Source organism: Nyctibius grandis, chromosome 1, assembly GCF_013368605.1.
Source record: "Nyctibius grandis isolate bNycGra1 chromosome 1, bNycGra1.pri, whole genome shotgun sequence".
NCBI lineage: Eukaryota > Metazoa > Chordata > Aves > Nyctibiiformes > Nyctibiidae > Nyctibius > Nyctibius grandis.
Genome location: NC_090658.1, coordinates 105,540,696 through 105,562,438, shown reverse-complemented (window position 1 = coordinate 105,562,438; position 21,743 = coordinate 105,540,696). Strand labels below are relative to the sequence as shown.

Genomic DNA, 21,743 nt, shown 5'->3' with positions numbered 1-21,743 from the left:
ATTAAGATAGTTACTTCTACTTGAGCTTTGATTTTTGTGGGGCTTTTTGTTTGTTTTCATCTGGGAGAATGATTCACACACATAAAGTGCGTATCTGTATATGAAAGGAGTGTGTGTGTGTGTGTGTACGTTTATGCATGTATAAAAGTTGTGGACACTGGCTTGGTTGCAAAGAAATGAGTTATTTTGAGCCCTCAGAAACTTTGAAATAATGATGTCCCTTTCAGGACTTTTCCAGCTAGTTATACAGGGAAGGATGGTATGAAGACTTTACTTGCTCTGGTTAGCAGAGCTCAGTATCAGTGTTTGTCATTGCTGTAATGCAAGGTAGAAGTAACGACGTCTATTGAGTGCGTGTAGGAGTTCTGTCTTCAATAGTCCTGTAGTACAAATTTAGTCTTCTACAGGTAGCACTCAATCATGGGCGACTGGAATGGGTAAAACCATCAGCTTTGCTGTCTGTAAATGCAGTTTTGATTTTGTTTTGATTTTATGTATATTTTTATGTAGGGAAAGGGAAGGTTTCCATTTCTGTGTACTGTCTGTATTTCTTAGAACACCCTTTCACAAGTGAATGCTTTGACGTGAATGTTTAATTAAAAAAAAAAGTGGAAAAAAAAAAAAAAAGTAGTAGTTTATTTGCCATCTGTTTTGCAAGACAGAGCAATGTCCCTGCAGTGACATCAGTGGTTTTACTTTCTGGAGTGTGAGTGACAGGCAAATGCTTTTAAGTACTTAGAGTGTTATGAGAATTTATCACTTTAAGGTAATCATTTAATTAGGCAATCTTAATGATACTGATGTTTTTGTTTGGGTTTTTTTTTTTTTTAGTTGCTCAAATGCCACTGTTGAGACCTGTTTGTCCCCACCGTATGAGAGGAATAAACTGTGAAGTTTTGACTCCTGAAGTGAGGTCAGCAGGGACGCTTGTGAATGTGACATTTTGAAATAGGCTGGTTGTTCAAGTGTCGTCGTTTTAAATTCAGGACCCTGTGCAGGGTCCCGAATTGCGGCCCCCGCACCTCTCTGGCCTTTGTGCCAGGCTGATGTCCTGCCAGGTGATTTGCTCTTTCTGTGAGGCGAGCTGCCACAGAGGAGTGAGCTCTCTTAATCCTGATTTGGGGACTTGATGTGACCTGTCCCTTCTAACTTCAAAGGCCTCACCTAATTTTTCACTCTGAATTTATCTTATTGCTGTTGGATTTCTAGGAAAGATCAACTGTTTCCCTTCAAATACCAAAGCTGTTATGAAGGAGTGGGTGGGTAAGAACACATGAAACATCTCTGATGGGACTTATAAAGTCACCTATGCCATTTTGTGGGACAACTGCTGCTGTTGATGGGCCTTAGGGTTTCTGTAGATTTAAAAGTAATTTATTCTTCTTCACCAAGTGTACTGAGGGAACTGTTTGTGCTGCACACACCACTCCGTGCAAGCCTTACCCTAGATGGCTTTGTTTGGTGTTGTGGAAGCGCAGCTTGGCTGTCTCATGCCTTGCACTGTGGCTATTCACCCCTCTCATTCATCATTTTGATATTTAGTAACAGTGAATATATTTTCTGAATATGCAGTGTATTTCTGGGGTTAGTGATAAGACCACTCTAGAGCTACTCGTAACCGTTAGGAACCGTTTCTCCATCTTCCCCAGCTGTTTTCAAAGCTGTGCTGGGTGAGTGTACTGGGAGCACTGGGGTTCGTGAGACAGGTGTGATTTGCTTACATTCCAAGAGGAAGCACCTCTTGGGATGGAGTGAATCCGATTTGGGGGTGCCCATCTCCCTCCTTCCCTCCAGCCCTTCCCACTCATGTAGGAAACAGAAGGAGGTTCCCAGGAGATGCTTCTCTACTGCCCTTTCGTTGATCGATCACAACTGGTGACCTGTGGGTTTGGAAGATGTTCTTTCTGGCTCTGCATTCAGTTCTGAGCTGGGAATCATTCAAAATAGATGCATTTGCTCAGATTACCTGGCAAGAGATGAACCTGATGAGCAGGTACTCTCCTCCCTTCTCCCCTCCTCCCTCCATTTGCACCTCTTTTGGGGAGAAGAGCTGAATGAAATACATAGGTAGTCAATTCTGAGTTACTCAGCTAGGTAGGAAAAGACCTAATTTCCAAATATTTTTCGGCATGTTTAGATCAGTGATGGCTGCTGAGGTCAGTGGTGCCACTTTCATGAGGAAAATCTATGAAGACATTTCCCAAAGTATTCTTTGTGATGAGAACAGCAGGAAGAGGAGATGGAGTAGACGTAATGCTCTGTAGAAGAAACGGAAATAGGAAAAAGTGTGGAAACAGAAGTCTTATTTTAAGATTAGCCTTTTTTTCTTTTTGAATTCTTTTCAAAATGAATCATAAAAATCTAAGTTGTTAAACAAACGTGTTTGGTTTCCTTGTTTCATTTTTGCTGTATCTCAATGGCAGTAAACAAGGACTTACACAGAGGACCCACAGCGTACTCATGGAAATACAGCTTGATGTAAGAGGCCCAGAAGACAGTTTTATTTTTAAGATAGCATGCCTAACTTCAGTAGGTAAATGTGTTATGTTGAAGATAGTTGAAAAAAATATCTTTTCTCATACAAGTGTCTCTGATTACTTTCTGGCAATCTGAAATAGTGTACTAGCGCTTATTTGGGACAAATATTCAAAAATATTTGAATAATATTTTCAAGTTACCTGGCTTTAGTGTGAGGGAGGCTGGTTCTGCTCCCATGAGTGTATGTTACAGGTGGAGAGACTTGCACATTGTCTTCTTCCTTCCCTTGTTTTCCCTCCTCATGTACTTTCTGCCAGCACAGATTGTGGGCATGTATTGATCAAATTACAAGAGGTTCAGGTTTTAATTGGTTCTTTAGGACAGTCCTAGCACATAGAGAGTCTGTTTTTTTGATGGGCAGAGACTGATAAAGATCAGTCCAAGGACAGGTGAGTAGTGTAGGATCAGGAAGACCAGCATGGAGCAGGAGGGGGAAATGGGATGTGAAAAAGCACAAAATGGCTCTGCTGCAATATCTGTGTACTTGGATGTGAAGCAGTCTTGCATGTTGAAATGTCTTGAAAGATATGAAGATAACTCCTTGCAGTAGCAAGTTACTGAATGTAATGAGGCAATAATTTCAGTGTAGTTGCAGTACGGTTGTTGACAATTTTTTTTTCCTTTTTTTTTTTTTTTCTTCTTGCAGATATTCCTGAAATACCAGAAAGCATCTCATTCTGCAGAGCACTACAGGTAGCAGATTTCAGTGGGAATCCACTGACTAGGTAACTCCTGCCTTCTTAGTACTTGCCATACCAGAATTACAATCTTGCTGTAACAATTACAATTTTAAATAAGGCTTAAAAATTGTGATCTAGGATCTCTATGAAATCTTGCCAGCAGTGTCTGACTCTGGCAGGTACTGCAGCAAAAGTTCAGATTTAAAAAGTGATGTGCACCTTTCCTGGGAGGGGATGAAATTTGTTAGCCAACCAGGAAAAATGTAAATCTGATTGCCTCTTAAGTAATTTTCATTCGTCTTCTTAAATGCATAGGAAAACCATGCTCATACTTGGGAGAGATAAGGCAATGGTTAGCATGAATGTATTGGCACAAACCCAGGTGCCTGACGATTTGGAATAGACTTTAGATCAGCTGCTGCAGATAATGGCTTTTACTAATGATTAAAGCTTGGACTAGAGTTTCATCACCCTCCCATCAATTGGGACACAGTGACATGCAGTAACATGTGGCAAAATGCACCGCATATGTTGTTGGTGGCTGCTATGGCTACTGCTGGTCCGCGTTCTGGTGAGCTGGGGTTTGGGTATTACACATGCTTTTAGTATAGAAGAGGAGTTTTGTTTACATTCCTCTGTTCCATTTGCTGAAGAATTTGGAATTTATCTAGTGAAATGGGGCTGGAGATAGCAAGGAAGAGGTGATCTGGTAGTTAAGGCCTTTGAATACTATTTGGAGAACTGTTTCCTAAACCAGCCCGTGCCACAGAGCTCCTTTGTGATGCTGAGCAAGTCACACAAGCCAGAGTATTCACAGTGGGCACTCCCTGACCTGCTTTGCTTTGCACTGAGATGGGCTAGGAATGCTTGTAGGATTAGCTGGCTGGCTGGGGTGCAGGAGTGCTAACAAACAGGAGAGTGTCTGTAATATCTTAAGCTGCTCCAGGGGTTTTGCAAGATGGCTTCTCCCACGTGTGCAGCTGAGATTCTTCGGAAGTGCACTTCGAATATCACCCATAGTGCATCCTAAGTTCTCTGTAAAGTCATATCTCTGAGCATTAAAGGGACACTTGTGATCTTAATCCCTGTGCCTCTGTAGCCCATTTATATGGTGAGGATAATAACGCCACAAAAATCCGGGAAAGCAAACTGAGGCTGAACTGATGTTTAGATACGCAATGGCGAGGGTCACCAGACAGTTTTTTCCTGGGCATCAGTGTGCAGTACACAAACCTCAGAGCTGCATCTCATGGTATTGAAATCAAAATTGTCTGTAGTAGTGTGCTAGTTACCCTTCTCCACTTTGTGTGCTGAGTAAGGCCTGAGGCCCTTGTGTTTCCTTAAACAGTAGTTGTAATGCACAGCTACAGCTGAGTGGCATTAACAGACAAGCTGAAAGGCTTTTTAATGGGGTTGAAATAGATCTCATAACTCTTCGTTGACAATTTAAGGGAATTTTAAAAATTCTTGATAAAGTGGCTCCACAGTGTATGTGTGTCCTGGAAAGCATCACTCCAAGAAGTTTACTGAGTTACAAAACACAGATACCAGAAGCTGTTTACAGATGGTTGCCAGGTGTTTTCTGTGATGAGATCCAGAATTTCAGTTTTACCTATATAGCAGCATGTAGATTTTGCCACTGATTTGCCTAGGCAGAGTAGGAAGGTCCAGTAGTGATTTCCTTTTCTGTGTGATACCCTGGAACTTTTTCTAGCTGTTGATTCTTGTCCTTATTTCCTCTAAGCTTAAAAGCCAATCGAAGATCTTCCCAATCAACGTCCTACCACTAATGCAGTATGTTGCCTTGTTGTCAAACTTAATCATTGGTGAACCTGCAGCATTAAAAGTGGCTGTCAGACCCTTTTCCCAGCTGTTTTCAGATGATTTCAGGTTTATATTAATAAAGAGCATGCACATTTATTGTAGATTAGACTGGAAGTCCACTATATGCTATAGATAGGATAGAATAGGATAGTTCCAGTTGGAAGGGACCTACAATGATCATCTAGTCCAATTACCTGTCCACTTCAGGGCTGACCAAAAGATAATCACACCATTTAACTCCAGTTGTAAACCTGTTGGAGCCTAAACGGTAATGAATAGTTACAGTAGATCTCACATTTTAGAGATATTAAGCATGTTCTGTTAATAAGGTCCAGAAAATGACTAGCAGTGCAGTATGGAGTTGAGCACATGAAAAGCCCTCCCTGCCCCCCCCATTGTTATTTGTCTTTTTCCCTTTCCCCATCATGCACAGTTGTATTTGCCTGTAGGTGTGCATCTCCTTTTGGCTGGTTGCCTGCAGGTCATACAACATGCCTTGAGCTGGATGATGGGGAGAGCAGGAACCAAACCAAATGCTACAGCTTGAGCTTAGGTTGCATGCTCTGGGGGTCGAGCAGAAGCTGGATGTCTGGGCCAGGGGCTTCTCCTCCTCTGCCTCATTGCCCTTTTGTCCCACCTTGTCTCCTGTGCAACTGCAAACTGAGCTGCTTGGTGCAACCCGGCTGCCAGCGAGCAGGGAGTGGTACAGGAATCTGTCTGTGTGAGGGGAGGGGAAGCCGAGCCTTGCAGAAGATCAGCCAGGTGATGGACCTAAAGGCTTTGGGAACTTTGGGAGTATTTTGCATGTGGCTGCATTTTATAGTGGAAGAAGGGAGGGATTACATGCTGTTGTGTTGTGAACCAGTAAATGTGAAGTGCCGTAACAGCAGAATCTTGTCTTCATAGTGAACAGACTGTGTCTTCAAAAAGCAGCAATTGAAGAGCAGCCTAGTAGCTAAACGGCCATGCTGTAAGCATGTATGTAATTGAAGCCTGAATAAAAATAATGTGTTTAATTATTTTAACATCTAGGTGGTACAGGAAAATAATAGTAAAAAAGGGGTTTTTTAAAATATGCTCGATTTTAAAAAATTTGTTGAAGTACTTAAAATGTTCTCAAGCTCTGTAGCTTTTTAAAGTTTCAAATTGGGGGCAGGGATGAGAGGGGCTAGGAGACAGGGATATTACCTGTTCTTTGCACAGAAGAAACTTTAAATTCTCTAAGTAATTTTTTTTTTTTTATCGTACTATGATCCTTAGAATTTTCTGAGAGTCATGCTGGAGCCTGGGCATGCCTCTGTCTGTGTGTATTTGCTAAATAGACTATTGTTTTCCACAACATGTTCTCTTTTCCAGTATGTATTACATGAATGTGAATACTTCTGCTGGAAGTCCTTGATTTGAATTAATATCTCCATAGGTTGCCCGAAAGCTTTCCTGAATTACAGAATCTAACGTGTCTTTCAGTAAATGACATCTCTCTGCAAGCACTACCTGAAAACATTGGGAAGTAAGTTTTTTATACTTTATTACTATCTTGATTTATTTGCTCTTTATTGTTATGTGTATTGTATAAATGACTTGCATAATTGTATGTAATATGACCTATAAAGTTATTTACAGGTCTGCGCTTATTTTTTATATTCTCTCCAGTCTGAGGGATCTGTTTAAGAAAAATCCCTTTGCATTTTCACTTGACGTTAGCAGGCTAATGCAGAATCTGTGTGTATATGTTTCGACTGTGTTCTCCGGGACTTGGAGTAACTTGGAATTTTAGGTGCAGAATTAAATAGGTGTTTTGTGATGCAGATCTGACCTTTTACTTGCCTTCATTGTGGTAGACCATTGATCCATTATTGTGAACATGTCAGTTGGCTTGCAGCTTAGCTCAAAACCAGACAGTTGTTGGCACAAGAACAGATGAGTAAAAGCTGGTGGTCATCAAGATGGAAATTAGAAGGTTCCTAAGTATAGGAGCAATCTGGTTCTGAAAAAAACTCCAGTGGGAGCTGTGGAGATGAAAACTCACAGAACAGCTCTTAAGATGAAATTTGATAAGCTTTTAAGATGTGTTTGTTAACTTTGGAACACAGAGCAGAGTTACAAGGACAGACTTCTAAAGTTGGAGACACATGGAAAGTAAAGTGAACATTGTTTATCTGTCTCATTTTGACTGAAATGAACATTCCACACTTGCACAAGGGAAATCTCTCTCCTCTTAGTGCAGAGAAGGGTATCTCTTCCAATCTGAAGGAGAAGAGGTAGTTCCATGTCTCCTCAGTTGAATATGTGAGAATGACTGTGCTAGTTCAGATCAAAGGGTCATCTAGCCCAGCTTCCTTCTGCAGCTGCAGTAAGTAGATGCCTAGTGAGGATTAAGTAGAAAAGCCTGTGTTTGATTACTCCTCTTTCCATCCCCTGACTGTTTCTTGTTCACAGGATTTCCTGAGCTTTGGATTTTGTTTTGTCTAATTGGTAGCCCATAATGAATCTTTCTTCCGTATACTTGTCCAGTTTCTCCTTCAGCTTAGGTAGTAGACATCTTTAGTATTCTCCCCTGGCAAATAGCTGCACAGGTCTATTACCCATTGCATTGGCTTGTTGTTGGGTTTTTTTTGAGCCTGGCTCTACCTACCTTGCCCATGATCTCTAGTATTGGAAGAGGTAGTGATCAGCTGATCCCTATGCACTTGATCTACAGTCGATGCCTTTGTAGTTTTCTACTGTATCCCCAGGTGCTTTTTTTCCAGGCTAAAGAGTCTAACTTGCTATTCCAGCTTCAGAAATAGTCTTCACAGAACTTAAGAACTGTGCTTTAACTCAGAAAAGTTACAGTTTGTTATTTTTGCTGGGAAACATAGCATTTTAGAGAATTTGAAATTTCTTGCAGCACCTGATTGTTCTCTATCTTTTTTTTTCCTACCTCTTCATCTTTTTTTTTTTTTTAATCTGCACCTGCCTTTATGGTTACCTTGCCCATATTGTTGTTCTAAGATGCCGTGTACTGAACCACTTCCATCTTTCGTCAGAAAGCTACAGTAACTCAGATGTTGAGTCATGAGTATCAGTAGAGGCCTATTAATCTTCAACATCCTTTCATAAAGTGGAATATTTGTAACATGGATTCTTTGGGGAGTCAGCATGGTCCCTAACAGTAAAACCCAACTGTTTCTAAACAGAGAAGTCCTCCAGAAGGGATCTTATTATTAAGAGCTCCTGCAAGGCAGTCAAGTTCAGACCGGCATTGCTTTAGCCACTTCCCATAGGTATGAAAGCTGTCAGCTGGCACCGCTCCAGCAGCAACAGAAGTGGAAAATGTCTTTTGAAACCTTCTGCAAGCACTAACAGGTACAGCTAATATGCGCCTAGTGACCATGGCAAAGTCTTACCTAAAAATTCCGTGGGCCAGGGCTTTTGTGACATTCTTCCTTTTCTGTAAAAGTTCACAAAACTTTTCATGCAACTTTTTGCAGCACTGGCAGCCAAGAACAGGCTTGTTCAGACTTTGTGGTTACTGAAAACCCAGGCCAAAAATTTGGGATCTTGCCTGATTCTGAAAATGAATACAAGAAACATGACAAGCTGAAATGATGCCCAAAGCGTGACATGGACTGCTGCTTTGCAGACAGTAGCTAGAGGAAGGTTGCTGACTTCCCATAGAGGTCACTGGCTGCGGTGGCTTTGGTTTCTTTCTTGTCCTGCCTGTCATTTGGTAGTGTGAGTGGTGATAGCCTCTGTTTTAGAGCAAATGACTAGGAGCAACTTTGGTTAAAATGGGGATACCAGACTTTTGTAGAGATGTCATTATGTGGAGCTGTGCAAGAATAAGGGTAAAAATTTGCCTATTATTGATCCCAAGCAGTCCAGGGAAATGCTATGATACTATTTCAGCCCTACGTGAGCTGTTGCAGAACAGAGCAGTGTAACCCGTCCTCTCTCAAAGCCTGTATCCAATTCCCGATATTGAAGCTAAAAACCAGGGGTCCTCATGTACTTTGGGAAGCACCATATGCTTGTCCTGGTGGTCTTGGTGAGTTCTCCTGGAGGGCTAGACTTTTATTTAAGTCTGATTGGCCTGCTTTGATCTGGGAAGTGCTCCCAGGTGAGCTATCTACAATATGTATGTAGTATTTTTACAAAAATACTTTAATCTCATTAGTAGAAATTTCTGCTGTCAGATTTATGCTTAAAGAAGAAGATGCAAATATATGGGGCTGTTGTCTTTGGCTTACCACGTATTCACGATAGGTGGGAATATGGCAGTTGGGAAGCTGACGGTAAGCTTGGGCTAAAGATGCACGCTTTCCAGCTCAGAAGAATATAACATAACACGAGGGAAACTCATGGGGTGTCCACCCAAAATGTAACTGTTCCTGAAGTCTGTTGGGGAGTGTCTTGGCAACAGAGAGAAAGGGATTCTGGTTCCAGTTGGAAATTATTGGGAGGTCTTGTTTGTAGCCAATTAGAACTGCAACCTGAAGGCTCCAGGGCGACCTCATAGCAGCCTTCCAGTACCTGAAGGGGGCCTACAGGAAAGCAGGAGAGGGGCTTTTTACAAGGGCATGTAGTGATAGGATGAGGGGGAATGGTTTTAAACTGAAAGAGGGTAGATGTAGATTAGATATGAGGAAGAAATTCTTGCCTGTGAGGGTGGTGAGACACTGGAACAGGTTGCCCAGAGAAGTTGTGGATGCCCCCTCCCTGGCAGTGTTTAAGGCCAGATTGGATGAGGCTTTGAGCAACCTGGTCTAGTGGAAGATGTCCCTGCCTGTGGCAGGGGGGTTGGAACTAGATGACCTGTAAGGTCCCTTCCAACTGAAACCATTCTATGATTCTATGATCATCATGTAGTACAGTGATCAGTATGTACTTAGTGTCTATTTTTTTTTTGAGCTACATACTTGAAATCTTGTGGCATTGTAAATTTCCCCTACTGTCTTAAATGGGGAAAGCAACAAAAGTAATGGCAAATATTTTCCAAACAGCAATACTTTGAAGATTAGTTAGGAAGTTCTTCCTAATGACAGATAATAGACTGGAATTGCCTTGCGGTGAGCCATTAGTGGAAGTGTGTCTTCCTCATGAATTCAGATATCCAGTCCGTTTTTTACGTGGTCTGATGTATAAGATGAATGCCGATGTTCAGCTTCACTGTCCCAGGCCAGTGTCTGAACTTGTTCAAGCCATTGCTATGTAGAGTTGCTGTTAATATTTTTACTGTGCTGTTAAGAATTCTTCTGCGTAGATTTTTTATATTTTTATTTTCCTTTTTGTTGCCAAAAGGAGAATTTTTAAGGGTCCCAACTGGATGCTTGAAGAACATAGGCAGGGCGTCCCTTGAACCTTTTGCCTTTCCTCCTGCTTGTGCATAGCCATGCTCAGTGTATGTCAACTTTTCTTCTTCTGTGTGACCACTTCAATCTGCTTATCCAGTGCTGGTATATGTGCTGAAAGTTTTCCCTTGTTAGATGAAGCATTCCTCTTTTAAGCTGATGTATTGTTTTAGGGCATACTAGGAAGGTGTGTGACACACTGATTTAGGACTTGATAACAGACTAGATGTCTTCACAGAATCACAGAATCGTCTTGGTTGGAAAGGACCTTTAACATCATCAAGTCCAACCATTAACCTAACGCTACCAAGTCAACCACTAAACAATATCCCTAAACCATATCCCTAAGCACCATATCTACTCATCTTTTAACTACCTCCGGGAATGGTGACTCCCACCACTTCCCTGGGCAGCCTGTTCCAATGCTTGATAACGCTTTTGGTGAAGAAATTCTTCCTGATATCCAATCTAAACCTCCCCTGGCACAACTTGAGACCATTTCCTCTCGTCGTATCGCTTGTTACCTGGGAGAAGAGACTAACACCGTCCTCGCTACAACCTCCTTTCGGGTACTTGTATACAGCGATAAGGTCTCCCCAAGCCTCCTTTTCTCCAGACTAAACAACCCCAGTTCCCTCAGCCGCTCCTCATAAGACTTGTTCTCCAGACCCTTCACCAGCTTCGTTGCCCTTCTTTGGACTCTCTCCAGAACCTCAATGTCTTTCTTGTAGCGAGGGGCCCAGAACTGAACACAGTATTAGAGGTGTGGCCCCACCAGTGCCAGGTACAGGGGGACGATCACTTCCCTAGTCCTGCTGGCCACACTATTTGTGATACAAGCCAGGATGCTGTTGGCCTTCTTGGCCACCTGGGCACACTGCTGGCTCATATTGAGCTGGCCATTGATCAACACCTCCAGGTCCTTTTCTGCCAGGCAGCTTTCCAGCCACTCTTCCCCAAGCCTGTAGCGGTGCATGGGGTTGTTGTGCCCCAAGTGCAGGACCTGACACTTGGCCTTGTTGAATCTCATACAGTTGGCCTCAGCCCATCAATCCAACCTGTTGAGATCCCTCTGCAAAGTATTACTAGTGCTATTTTCTGTGTTTCTCAGTGATTTGTGTTCTCTTAACTCGTGGTATGGTTTCTATCTGGAGTAAAACAGTGAATGCTAATGCATGTGGGATATTTTAGCTAATAATTAGGTAGGTACAGCTTGGAGCAGGAGTTGACCTGTTGGCTAGTTGAACCATTTGGAGAAAAAAGTTGCACAATTTTAGCTGTGAGTGGGAGTGTGTTTTACAGTGCTTCTCAGTCTAATGAGAGCAAGTGTAATTTCCTTGCCTATTCTGCAGGACCATGTTTGTCTGTAGAGCTGCCCAGCAAGCAAGCATAACCTGTTTCTCCCAGCGTGGGTAGCATTTAGGAATTTCCACTTGCTTCCAGGATCTTTCTTCAATACTTCCTTATTCGTGTAACACCCAAAACACAGGGCACGACTTTTTCCTGAAATTTAAAAATCAGAGTATTTGTATGTAAGGGTATTTGGGTAAATCAGGGTGTTTGTCTGTAAGGCGTCCTAGGGCATACCTTACAGTAGGATGAATAATCTAATGTGTGTCTGTCCTCAGCAGCTTCTTTGTTCATATGTGTTCATTCTGTAGTGTTGGCTTCAGGGTTAGGTCTCCACCACCACCAGCCCACTGCTGGCTTTTTGCCAGCAAATATGTGGGAACTTAGAGATCCATACAGTGCTCTCATGGCTTAACGCCTAGAAAGAGAAGAGAGATTGTGTCAGCTTTGTGTGTTTATTTATTTATTTGTGGTTCTTAGGCTTGAACGAAGTCCAGGTGCCTTCTTTGGAAAGCCTTTCATGTGCGTCTCTGATGTTTAATCTAGCATTGGACTCTCAGATGGGTGCTTCACAAGGAACTGGCCCTAGCCAAAAAGCACTCCTTTCAGCATGAAACATGTATTTGAAAAAGACAGTTATCTGTCAAACTCTGTGGGGACAACAAAATCAACAAGTTTCTTTGACGGCTGTGCTTTAAATTATGATTTAAGGCCTGCTGCCCATCAGCACACCAAACATCTAACTCTTATCCAGTTTTTAACTTTCACTTTTTTTCAGCAGTCTTATCTGTACCTGGAAAAAGTAGGGATTACTCCTTTTTTTTTTTTTTTGGATGCTAAGGTTTAAAGTATGAAATTATTACTGACTGGCAGGTACAGTGTTTTGAAAGTTCACTGCCCGAACTCCAGCATGGCAAAGAAAAAAGCTTTCCTCTGCCATACACAATCTTTATTTTTTTTCCCAACTCTAAAATGTACAGATGGTCTCCTACTTGGGCACGATTTCCAAATCCTGAGGATTCAACAAAAGATCATAGTAATATCATGATTTGTAGTATCCCTATCATTCACAGCCTCCCTCCCACCACTTCTTTTCAGCAAACTGCACAGTCTCTGATGCAAGAAAGCAGAACAGCTTTATTTTAGCTTTAGAAACTTTTGATGTGGGGAGGGGTGAATTTCTTTAGATGGGAAGGATATTCTTCTGATGCTGATGACTGATGAGTCTGGTTTACCCCCAAACCGCAAGCAGGCTGAATGGATCTGAGTGGTGAAGTTCCCACTGACTGAAAAAGGGGGAAACATAATCCCCATCTTCAAGAAGGGAAAAAAGGAAGACCCGGGGAACTACAGGCCAGTCAGTCTCACCTCTATGCCTGGCAAGATCATGGAGCAGATCCTCCTGGAAACTATACTGAGGCAAACAGAAATCTAGGAGGTGATTGGTGACAGCCAATACGGCTTTACTAAGGGCAAATCATGCCTGACAAATTTGGTGGCCTTCTACGATGGGGTTACAGCACTGGTGGATAGGGGAAGAGCAGCTGATGTCATCTACATGGACTTGTGCAAAGCATTTGACACTGTCCTGCATGACATCCTTGTCTCTAAATTGGAGAGACATGGACTTGATGGATGGACCACTCGGTGGATAAAGAATTGGCTGGACGGTCGCACTCAAAGAGTTATGGTCAACGGCTCAATGTCCAAGTGGACACCAGTGACGAGTGGCATTCCTCAGGGGTCGGTATTGGGACAGGTCCTGTTTAACATCTTTGTCGGTGACATGGACAGGGGGTTTGAGTGCGCCCTCAGCAAGTTTGCCTATGACACCAAGCTGTGCGGTGTGGTCGACACGCTGGAGGGAAGGGGTGCCATCCAGAGGGACCCTGACAAGCTTGAGAGCTGGGCCCTGTGCAAACCGCATGAAGTTCAACAAGGCCAAGTGCAAGGTCCTGCATGTGCGTCGGGGCAAGCCCAAGCACAAATACAGGCTGGGCGGAGAATGGATTGAGAGCAGCCCTCAGGAGAAGGACTTGGGGGTGATGATTGACGAGAAGCTCAACATGAGCCAGCAATATGCGCTTGCAGCCCAGAAGGCAAATCATATCCTGGGCTGCATCAAAAGCAGCGTGGCCAGCAGGTCGAGGGAGGTGATTCTGCCCCTCTACTCTGCTCTCGTGAGACCCCACCTGGAGTACTGTGTCCAGCTCTGGGGCCCCCAACATAAGAAGGAAACGGAACTGTTGGAGCAAGTCTAGAGGAGGGCCATGAAGATGATCAGAGGGCTGGAGCACCTCTCCTATGAAGACAGGCTGAGAGAGTTGGGGCTGTTCAGCCTGGAGAAGAGAAGGCTCCGGGGAGACCACCTAGCAGCCTTCCAGTACCTGAAGGGGGCCTACAGGAAAGCGGGAGAGGGGCTTTTTACAAGGACATGTAGTGACAGGACGAGGGGAAACGGTTTTAAACTGAAAGAGGGTAGATGTAGATTAGATCTTAGGAAGAAATTCTTTACAGTGAGGGTGGTGAGACACTGGAACAGGTTGCCCAGAGAAGCTGTGGTTGCCCCCTCCCTGACAGTGTTTAAGGCCACACTGGACGAGGCTTTGCGTACCCTGGTCTAGTGGAAGGTATCCCTGCCTGTGACAGGGGGGTTGGAACTAGATGATCTTTAAGGTCCCTTCCAACCAAAACCATTCTATGATTCTGTGATCTGTGGACCTTACTACTGAAAGGGGATTATCAGATAAGCAGAGAAATTAATGTCTGCAGCTAGCAGGTAGAATGCTGAAATAGGCATTTCATTAGGACAGTGAACATAATGAAAAGAATAGAGCAAATGTTACTGCACTTCGGAGCATTGTTTTGCAGAAAGATTTGTTATAGGCATGCTTTTCAAGAGTCGTGGAACCACAAATATCCAGAGATTTCATGTTAGAGAAACAAAGTCACTGAGCGTGGTGGTTTTATATATATATGTGTGTATAATTCTAGAGGTTTTGAAGTTTTCAGCAGCTTCTGAACTCAGAATCTTTAATGTTGATCAGAATAGGAGTAGGTGGAGAATAAAAGGTCTTCAAAGGCAAGGATGACACGCTCAATGCAGATGATCCAGAAGCAGGTCAGGATCGCATGCTTCTTCTGATAATGGATTCCTGGGCCAGTCCTTGACTGTGGTTTTCTTAGAATATGTTAGGATGCCTCAAATGTAGATTACACGTCTGGTAGCATCACACAGAATGGAAAATGCTCTTAAAATTATGTGGAACAAGACAATGTAATTCTGTTTTTAAGTTTAGCATAATAATGTCTAACTAAAATACGGTCTTACATGATACAATAAAAGCGATGGGGAGGCTTATCTTGCAAATACATGGAAAGAGGACTGTTTGTAGGTGGTCTAGCTAGGCTGATATAAATAGTATTAAAAGCTGTCACTGTGGCTTATCTGAACTGAGCATAAATAATATTTACAGAGTTTGAGTAGGTAGAGCATTCACCGTTAATCACAGCTGTTTGCTAAATGGCAAAACTGAATGTTAAGGAACTGAAAAGTTTATTTCAGGAACACTGTTTAAGAATGTAATAGTGAATGCAGTGCCATCTGGCCTTTAAATAAGAGATGTTGCATCTTGTATGTTACACAAGGAAGAAACATTTAACATATATTTAGCAATTTTTTTTGGAATAAAGTAATTCTGTTTTTTATTTAAGTCGTTGAGGATTGACGTTACATGAGTGGAATGGAAGATATTTTGAAAATGAAATCTTCTTGTAGTAGTGAATTGACTTAGCCTCCCCAGCCTGTTTCAGTAATCTTGATAAGCAAATTGGAGAATGTTCAGTTAAAGCATTCAAAAGTGAACAAGCTGAGCCATAATTATGAATCTCTCTCTTCTTCTTAATGATGCCTTTTGAAGGTCATAAGGAGTTCAGTGTTCCTGTCCATGTTTTGGACCATGGTTGTTGCTGTGTGTGAGGGAGAGAAAGAGTAGAACTGATCGCAGCAACTTGAAAACCAAGTTTATGTAGAAAACTAGTCTTAATTAGCAGATTGACTACCTCTGTTATGTATTTAGGGAATTCCTTGGCCATAAACTGTAGAACTTTCCCCTGTTTTTAAAATTTGGATGTGACTTGTACTACTGGCCATCTGTTTAGTCTTTCCTCCAGTTAGTGGCTGATAAGATACTAATGTTTTTTATCCTTCTGTTTTTACTTGTGGAAGATCTGTAGCTTTTTACAAGCCAATTAATGGTATTGACGATTCAACTCAAGTAACTGACTATGCAAATGCTCTTCCTCTGGCTTTTAGTGTCTTTGCCATTTAAGTCTAGGATGAGAAAATTATCAATTTTACTTTCTTTTGTGCCTATTTAAAATCAGTTTTCCAAGGAGGGAGTATTTTCCCCCCATAATGTGTCCACTTCTGCCAGCTCTGTAGAAAATGGCAAGTATTCGGAATATAATCCTTACTTTCAGATATTCTTACTAGAATTGTTCTTATTAGAATATTGTACTGATTGTCAAACTCCAGAACTGGACTGCTAAGGAAAGCCTCATGTGCCTTTCCCTTGAACATTATCACAGAATCACATAATCACAGAATCACAGAATCACATTATAAACTTAAACTTGAGAGAAAAGAATAGTGTTTAACTTAGATGCAAGCTAGTTCAAGGGAGGAGGGGGAATGCGCTCAAAGATGACTTCTGGAAGAATGGTCTTTAACAATACCGGTGAGACATAGTAACAGTTTCATCAAAACTAAATCTAGTTACCTTACTTTGCAGTTGATTTTATAGCATCCCTTACAGTCCGAGGTGGAACCGTAGGACTTCACATGTGTGAAGATAGTTTGTTTTAATTCCCTCATTTAGGGAATTTCCTTATTTAGGAAATTAATACTTCCTGTAATTTCCAGCTCATGTAAGAATTTCTGGGATTCAGAAGCTAAGAATTTGCAAAAATCACTCTCCCCTATTGCATGATGTGGGCATAAGGTCTCTCTCTTTAAATTCTGTCAGATTAATGTTACAAAAATTCATTAGTGCTGTTCTTTATCATTCACACTGTAAAACAAGTTTCCATAACCAAAGAGTAACTAAACAAAGAGGCTGATTAAAGCTGACATTTGGAAAAAAAAATGCTTTAAGCTTACGCTAGACTTTCTGGAGAAATAATCTTGAGAAAAGGAAACTAGCTGCAGTGCTGTACTATTTGTAGGTTACCATATAATGAATGTGAACGTTAAGGTTCTTTCATGATAACTTTGTCTAATTATATACCAGCATTAAGCAGTAGTTGGAAGCAAAATAAGCGTGTATTGTTGAACCTTTTAAAAAGGGGGGCAAAATGCATACTGGGAGCGCATAGACCACAAATTACATCGTTATATGTTAACAGAGCCTTAGGAAATTCAAGAAGCATAATCCTTCCCTGTAAGGCTAATATTGCTTTTGTTGCATTGGAAATGTCATTACACAAAAAATGCACATGGAGCTGGTTCTTCAGACACTGAGGAAGGATATGGTGCTGACAGGGGTAGTAACTGTGTGGGGGTGAAATAAGGCAGACTTAGGGAAGAACTGAAGTGGTAGTTAACTCTGGAAAGGGGTGTGTGCTACGGCAGCGCTCGAAACCACCCAAGTTTAGGCACCTAATTTCATAGAATGATAGAATCACAGAATCACAGAATCAATCACAGAATCACAGAATCAATCAGGTTGGAAGAGACCTCAGGGATCATCAAGTCCAACCGTTGCCCTTACACCACCCTGTCAACTAGACCATGGCACTAAGTGCCATGTCCAGTCTTTTCTTAAACACATCCAGAGATGGTGAATCCACCACCTCCCTGGGCAGCCCATTGTAATGTCTAATAACCCTTTCTGAAAAGAAATTCTTGCTAATGTCCAACCTGAACCTCCCCTGGCGAAGCTTGAGGCTGGTTTGGATTGGAAGGGACCTTCAAAGATCATCTAATGCAACTCTCCTGTTGTGGGCAGAGACAACTTTCATTAGATCCGGTTGCTCAAAGCCGCATCTAACCTGCCCTTCAACACTTCCAGGGAGGGGGCATCCACAACTTCTCTTGGCAACCTGTTCCAGTGTCTCACCACCCTCATTCTAAAAAATGTCTTCCTTATATCCAACCTAAACCTACCCTCTTTCGGTTTAAAATCATTGTCCCTTGTTGTGTCACTACAGGCCCTTGTAAAAAGTCTGTTCCCTTCTTTCTTATAAACCCCTTTATATATTGAAAGGCTGCAATAAGGTCTCCCTGGAGCCTTCTCTTCTCCAGGGGGAACAGCCCCAGCTCTCTGAGCCTTTCCTCATAGGAGAGGTGTTCCAGTCCCCTGATCATCTTCGTGGCCCTCCTCTGGACCCGCTGTAGCAGGTCCATGCCTTTTTTATGAAAATGTAATTTCATCCAAGGTAACTAGGGAACACGTCTCTCTGTCTCTTTTTTCTTTTTTCTTTTATTTTTTTTTAACTGCCATTGATGTTGTTTTACCTATTGCAGTGAATTGCTGTTGTCCAGAGGGTCATCTGTTTTTGAAATGGTTGTTTTGTAGGGCATGTTCCTACCAATAATCTTTTTGTAATTAGTCCAAAGAAAAACTCACTTGCTTTGGAAGAAGAAGAAGAACATGTTTTGCTTCTGATCTTAGTGGCTGTTTCTAGTCTTACCTTTATTTTTGAGGAGACCACTGCGATTGACATGAAGGAGTATTTGCAGTGTTCCCTATCCATAGACCGTGTTGGATTGTGAGTTTCTCTCTCAAATCCTGACAGGAATGCTCAGGAAAGACACTTCCAGCATTTATGGACTACTTTGTTGCTATTAGTTTTGTTCTCAATTATTGATTTCACATTTTTCTTTTCATTCTTCTAGCTCACGTGATGAATACCAGTACCTGCAGTTACTTTAGGTACAGCACTGAATCTGATTCATACTGAAAATGACATTTTTAGCCATCTTGTACCTTTAAATTCGACTTGGTTCCACCCTTACACCAGAAATCATCTGAAATGCTGAGATGGAAGACTTTGTAATTATTTCAGTTACTGCATCCTCCACCTCGTTTACTTTGTGCTCAGTAATTTCACACACACGCTCAGTGTTCAAGGTGTGTGTAGTAGCTTTTGCAGTGAGAATTGTTACAGTAGTAATGCTTTTTACAAGCTTCTGTGAAATAGCTTCTTAGGATAGTAGTCTTGGAAAAGTACTTACTTTTTTTTGTTCTTTTTTTTTTTCTTTCTCCTTTAGAATATAAATGACATTTTGCTTGTACGTTTTCTGTTGGCTTTTTTGGGGGGGAGCAAGGACTGTTTGTGTTGGAGAGCAGAGTGCATTTGTGTTTCAAAATGCAGTTGGTGAACAGCCGCTGATGGAACTGTGTCTCCTGTCTGAGTACACTAGATTGCTGTTGCATTTATGTTTTATGGATCGAAATAGGTAACCCCCCATGACTGGTTTTCTCTACGAGATGAAGATTAGGATTAGGGAAAGACTCTGAAATTGTTACAGTATGGCTTCCTTTAGTTCCTATCAGAGTCTTCAGAAAGACTCTTGACTAACAGTGCTCCCGTAAAATTAAGGGCAGAGGGAAAAGAAAAAATGATTTCATTTAGTATATTGTGAAAAATCTCTGTTTGCAGTTGAGAAGAGGAAGAACTATGCTTTCTGGAGATGATGTGTTATTAAATCAGAAAACATATCTGAAAAATAGCAAGAAATGTAGGATTTTTCTTGCAGATGGCTAAAAATCCTGTTTCTTAGCATACCCTAAAAACAGAAAGATGTTTGTGAACATATAATGTGTTAAGAACCTGTTGGTAAATTTAAGGAAGAGCCATACCTCTGCTCTGTAATGTATCGGAGATTGGTGCTTCAGTACATCAGCATGACTTTTATATGGTGCTATTTTACATGGGAACTGTCCCATTTTCCCATTTTAGATTGCAGCACATAGGTTTGCTGGGAGCCACTTCTGTAACTAGTCGAAGTTTAAGAATAATGAGTCTAAAATTTCCTCTAATTTTCTGGCCTCTCTTTCAGATGGATCCACCTTAAACGTAATACTTCAGTCTAATGGGGCAGCTTTGCTGGTATAAACTTCATAGACTTAGTCTCTATTTTACATTAATTGGTGGGAAGCTTCATTTTGCCTGTTGGGGTCCGCTTACATGGGGTTTGGACTCAAGACCTTGGAAGAAGTAGAAAGGATAGATTAAAGGGGTGGAGGGCAGTGTCTTTGTTTTGTTCCAGGGTCGAGTTACAGTTGTGACCATGCTGTGGGTGAGAATAGCTGTAGAATAAAGCATTTCTCCTCCAGAAAGCTGTCTCATTAGAGGGGAAAATGTAATCCCATAGGTAGCTGACTCCCATAAGAAGACTGCGATCGGGCACAGTCTCTGAAATGCATGGTACGCGGTGGGATGCAAGGACAGCTGTTGGTGGGTATCGACAAGGGCACAGTTACCCAGTGAGTCCTCATGGCACTGCTGGCTTGGGCAGTACAGATGCCTTTCTTGCACCTTCTTGGCAGTTGTACTGGCCCAGGTGTTTAAGGGGATTTATTCTATGTTGGATTAGGGATCTGTGTTGCTCTTTTTGCTGGGTTATTTTTAAGCAGGCTCCATTTCCTGAGCTGATTCACTGGCCTTCCCCAGTTTAATGATATGATGAGGCTGGTTAAGATGGTGGTTCCCAAGTTCTTGCTGTTGAACGTGGTTTTGCTGACAAAGATTTCTGCTTAACCATAGCCAAAGTGGTGTCTGATGTAAGAAGAGAAATTAAGAGATTGCACCATTTAACTCGTTGACACTTCAGCCGTGATGGGGAGGGAGATAAGTAGATGCGGGGTGATCTGTAAACACAAGATTACAAGGCAGCTTGGCGGTGTGCGCATCCTTTTTGTATTCTCTTGATAAAAGTGAATCATGGGCCTCACCTAATATGAGCTTGAAGAGAAAGTGCGAAATTCAAAGGAAGATTGGAATCGGTTGCTAGAAAACCTGTAAACAAAAATGTAATGGCAGTCTGTGGGTGGCAATGTGAGTAAGAGCAGACCCGTGTTCCTCTCGGAGGGAAACGGTTCTCCATCACCCCTTCTCTCTCCCCCTTCACTGGTTTGGTTTCGGTGAGGATGTCGGATACTGTGTCTCATCTTGACTTGTGTTTTAGTGTCAAAATTTTTATGCGAGAGTTTTCTCTTGTGTCGTTGGAATGATGGCTTCCTTATTACCTTGTCTCTGTCAAATGATTTTGAGTGGCAGTAGCTGAGTTATTCTCACTTATCTTTTAATTGAATTTGTGATAGGCTTCTACTAAAATATCTTCTCCTGTATGGTATATTTTAACTGTATTTCTTCTGGAGGAATACAGAACTCATTGGGTAAAATGTGTTTATTTTAAAAGCTGGAGAGGACTGCTGAGACTGTGATCAAACCTCCTGTGAGATTTCATTCACTGTTTCCTGAATGCAGTACAAAATAGGTGCTTGAAATAAGGATGTATTTTTCAGACACCATCCAAAGTCAATCCATGAAAAATCTTCTTTCCCCTTTAATAACTCATTACATCAGTTATGTTGCTTTCCCTGCTTAGATAGCTATATCGGAGTTGCAATATGAAGGTTTTTCTTTGGTTTTGTTCAGGTTATCAGCTGCTTTTTTTACTGGGGCTTACTAATAATCCTGTAATTCAGTATGTTGGTATTGCTTGAAGTGAAAACAAATACTTGAATTTTACCTAAGGTGTACAAACAAAAACATTTTGGGTTTAGATTTAATGTGCGTTTCAAATTTAGTGGAATTCGTTTTTTAATCTAGATTTTATTTGAGGCCTAGCACACTGTCCCCCTTCCCTGCGCACCAGGACAGAACATATTCTGTTGTAGGAAACTACTTATTTGCAGTCACCATATCTGATTTTTATTTTTCCCTGGGACATTGGAGGATTAGATCAGATTATAGTGTTGGGATAATGTCTGACTCCTTGTGTTCCATT

General features: G+C 41.7%; 1 protein-coding gene across 1 annotated transcript in view; it reads left to right on the top strand.

Moving 5' to 3' along the window:
- LRRC1 (leucine rich repeat containing 1) overlaps positions 1-21,743 on the top strand; it is a 109,909-nt gene that overhangs the window by 27,671 nt on the left and 60,495 nt on the right. The window contains exons 3-4 of the mRNA XM_068405357.1: positions 3,185-3,263; positions 6,463-6,552. Of these exons, the coding sequence (XP_068261458.1) occupies positions 3,185-3,263; positions 6,463-6,552 (169 nt within the window). The remainder of the gene's footprint in view (positions 1-3,184; positions 3,264-6,462; positions 6,553-21,743) is intronic.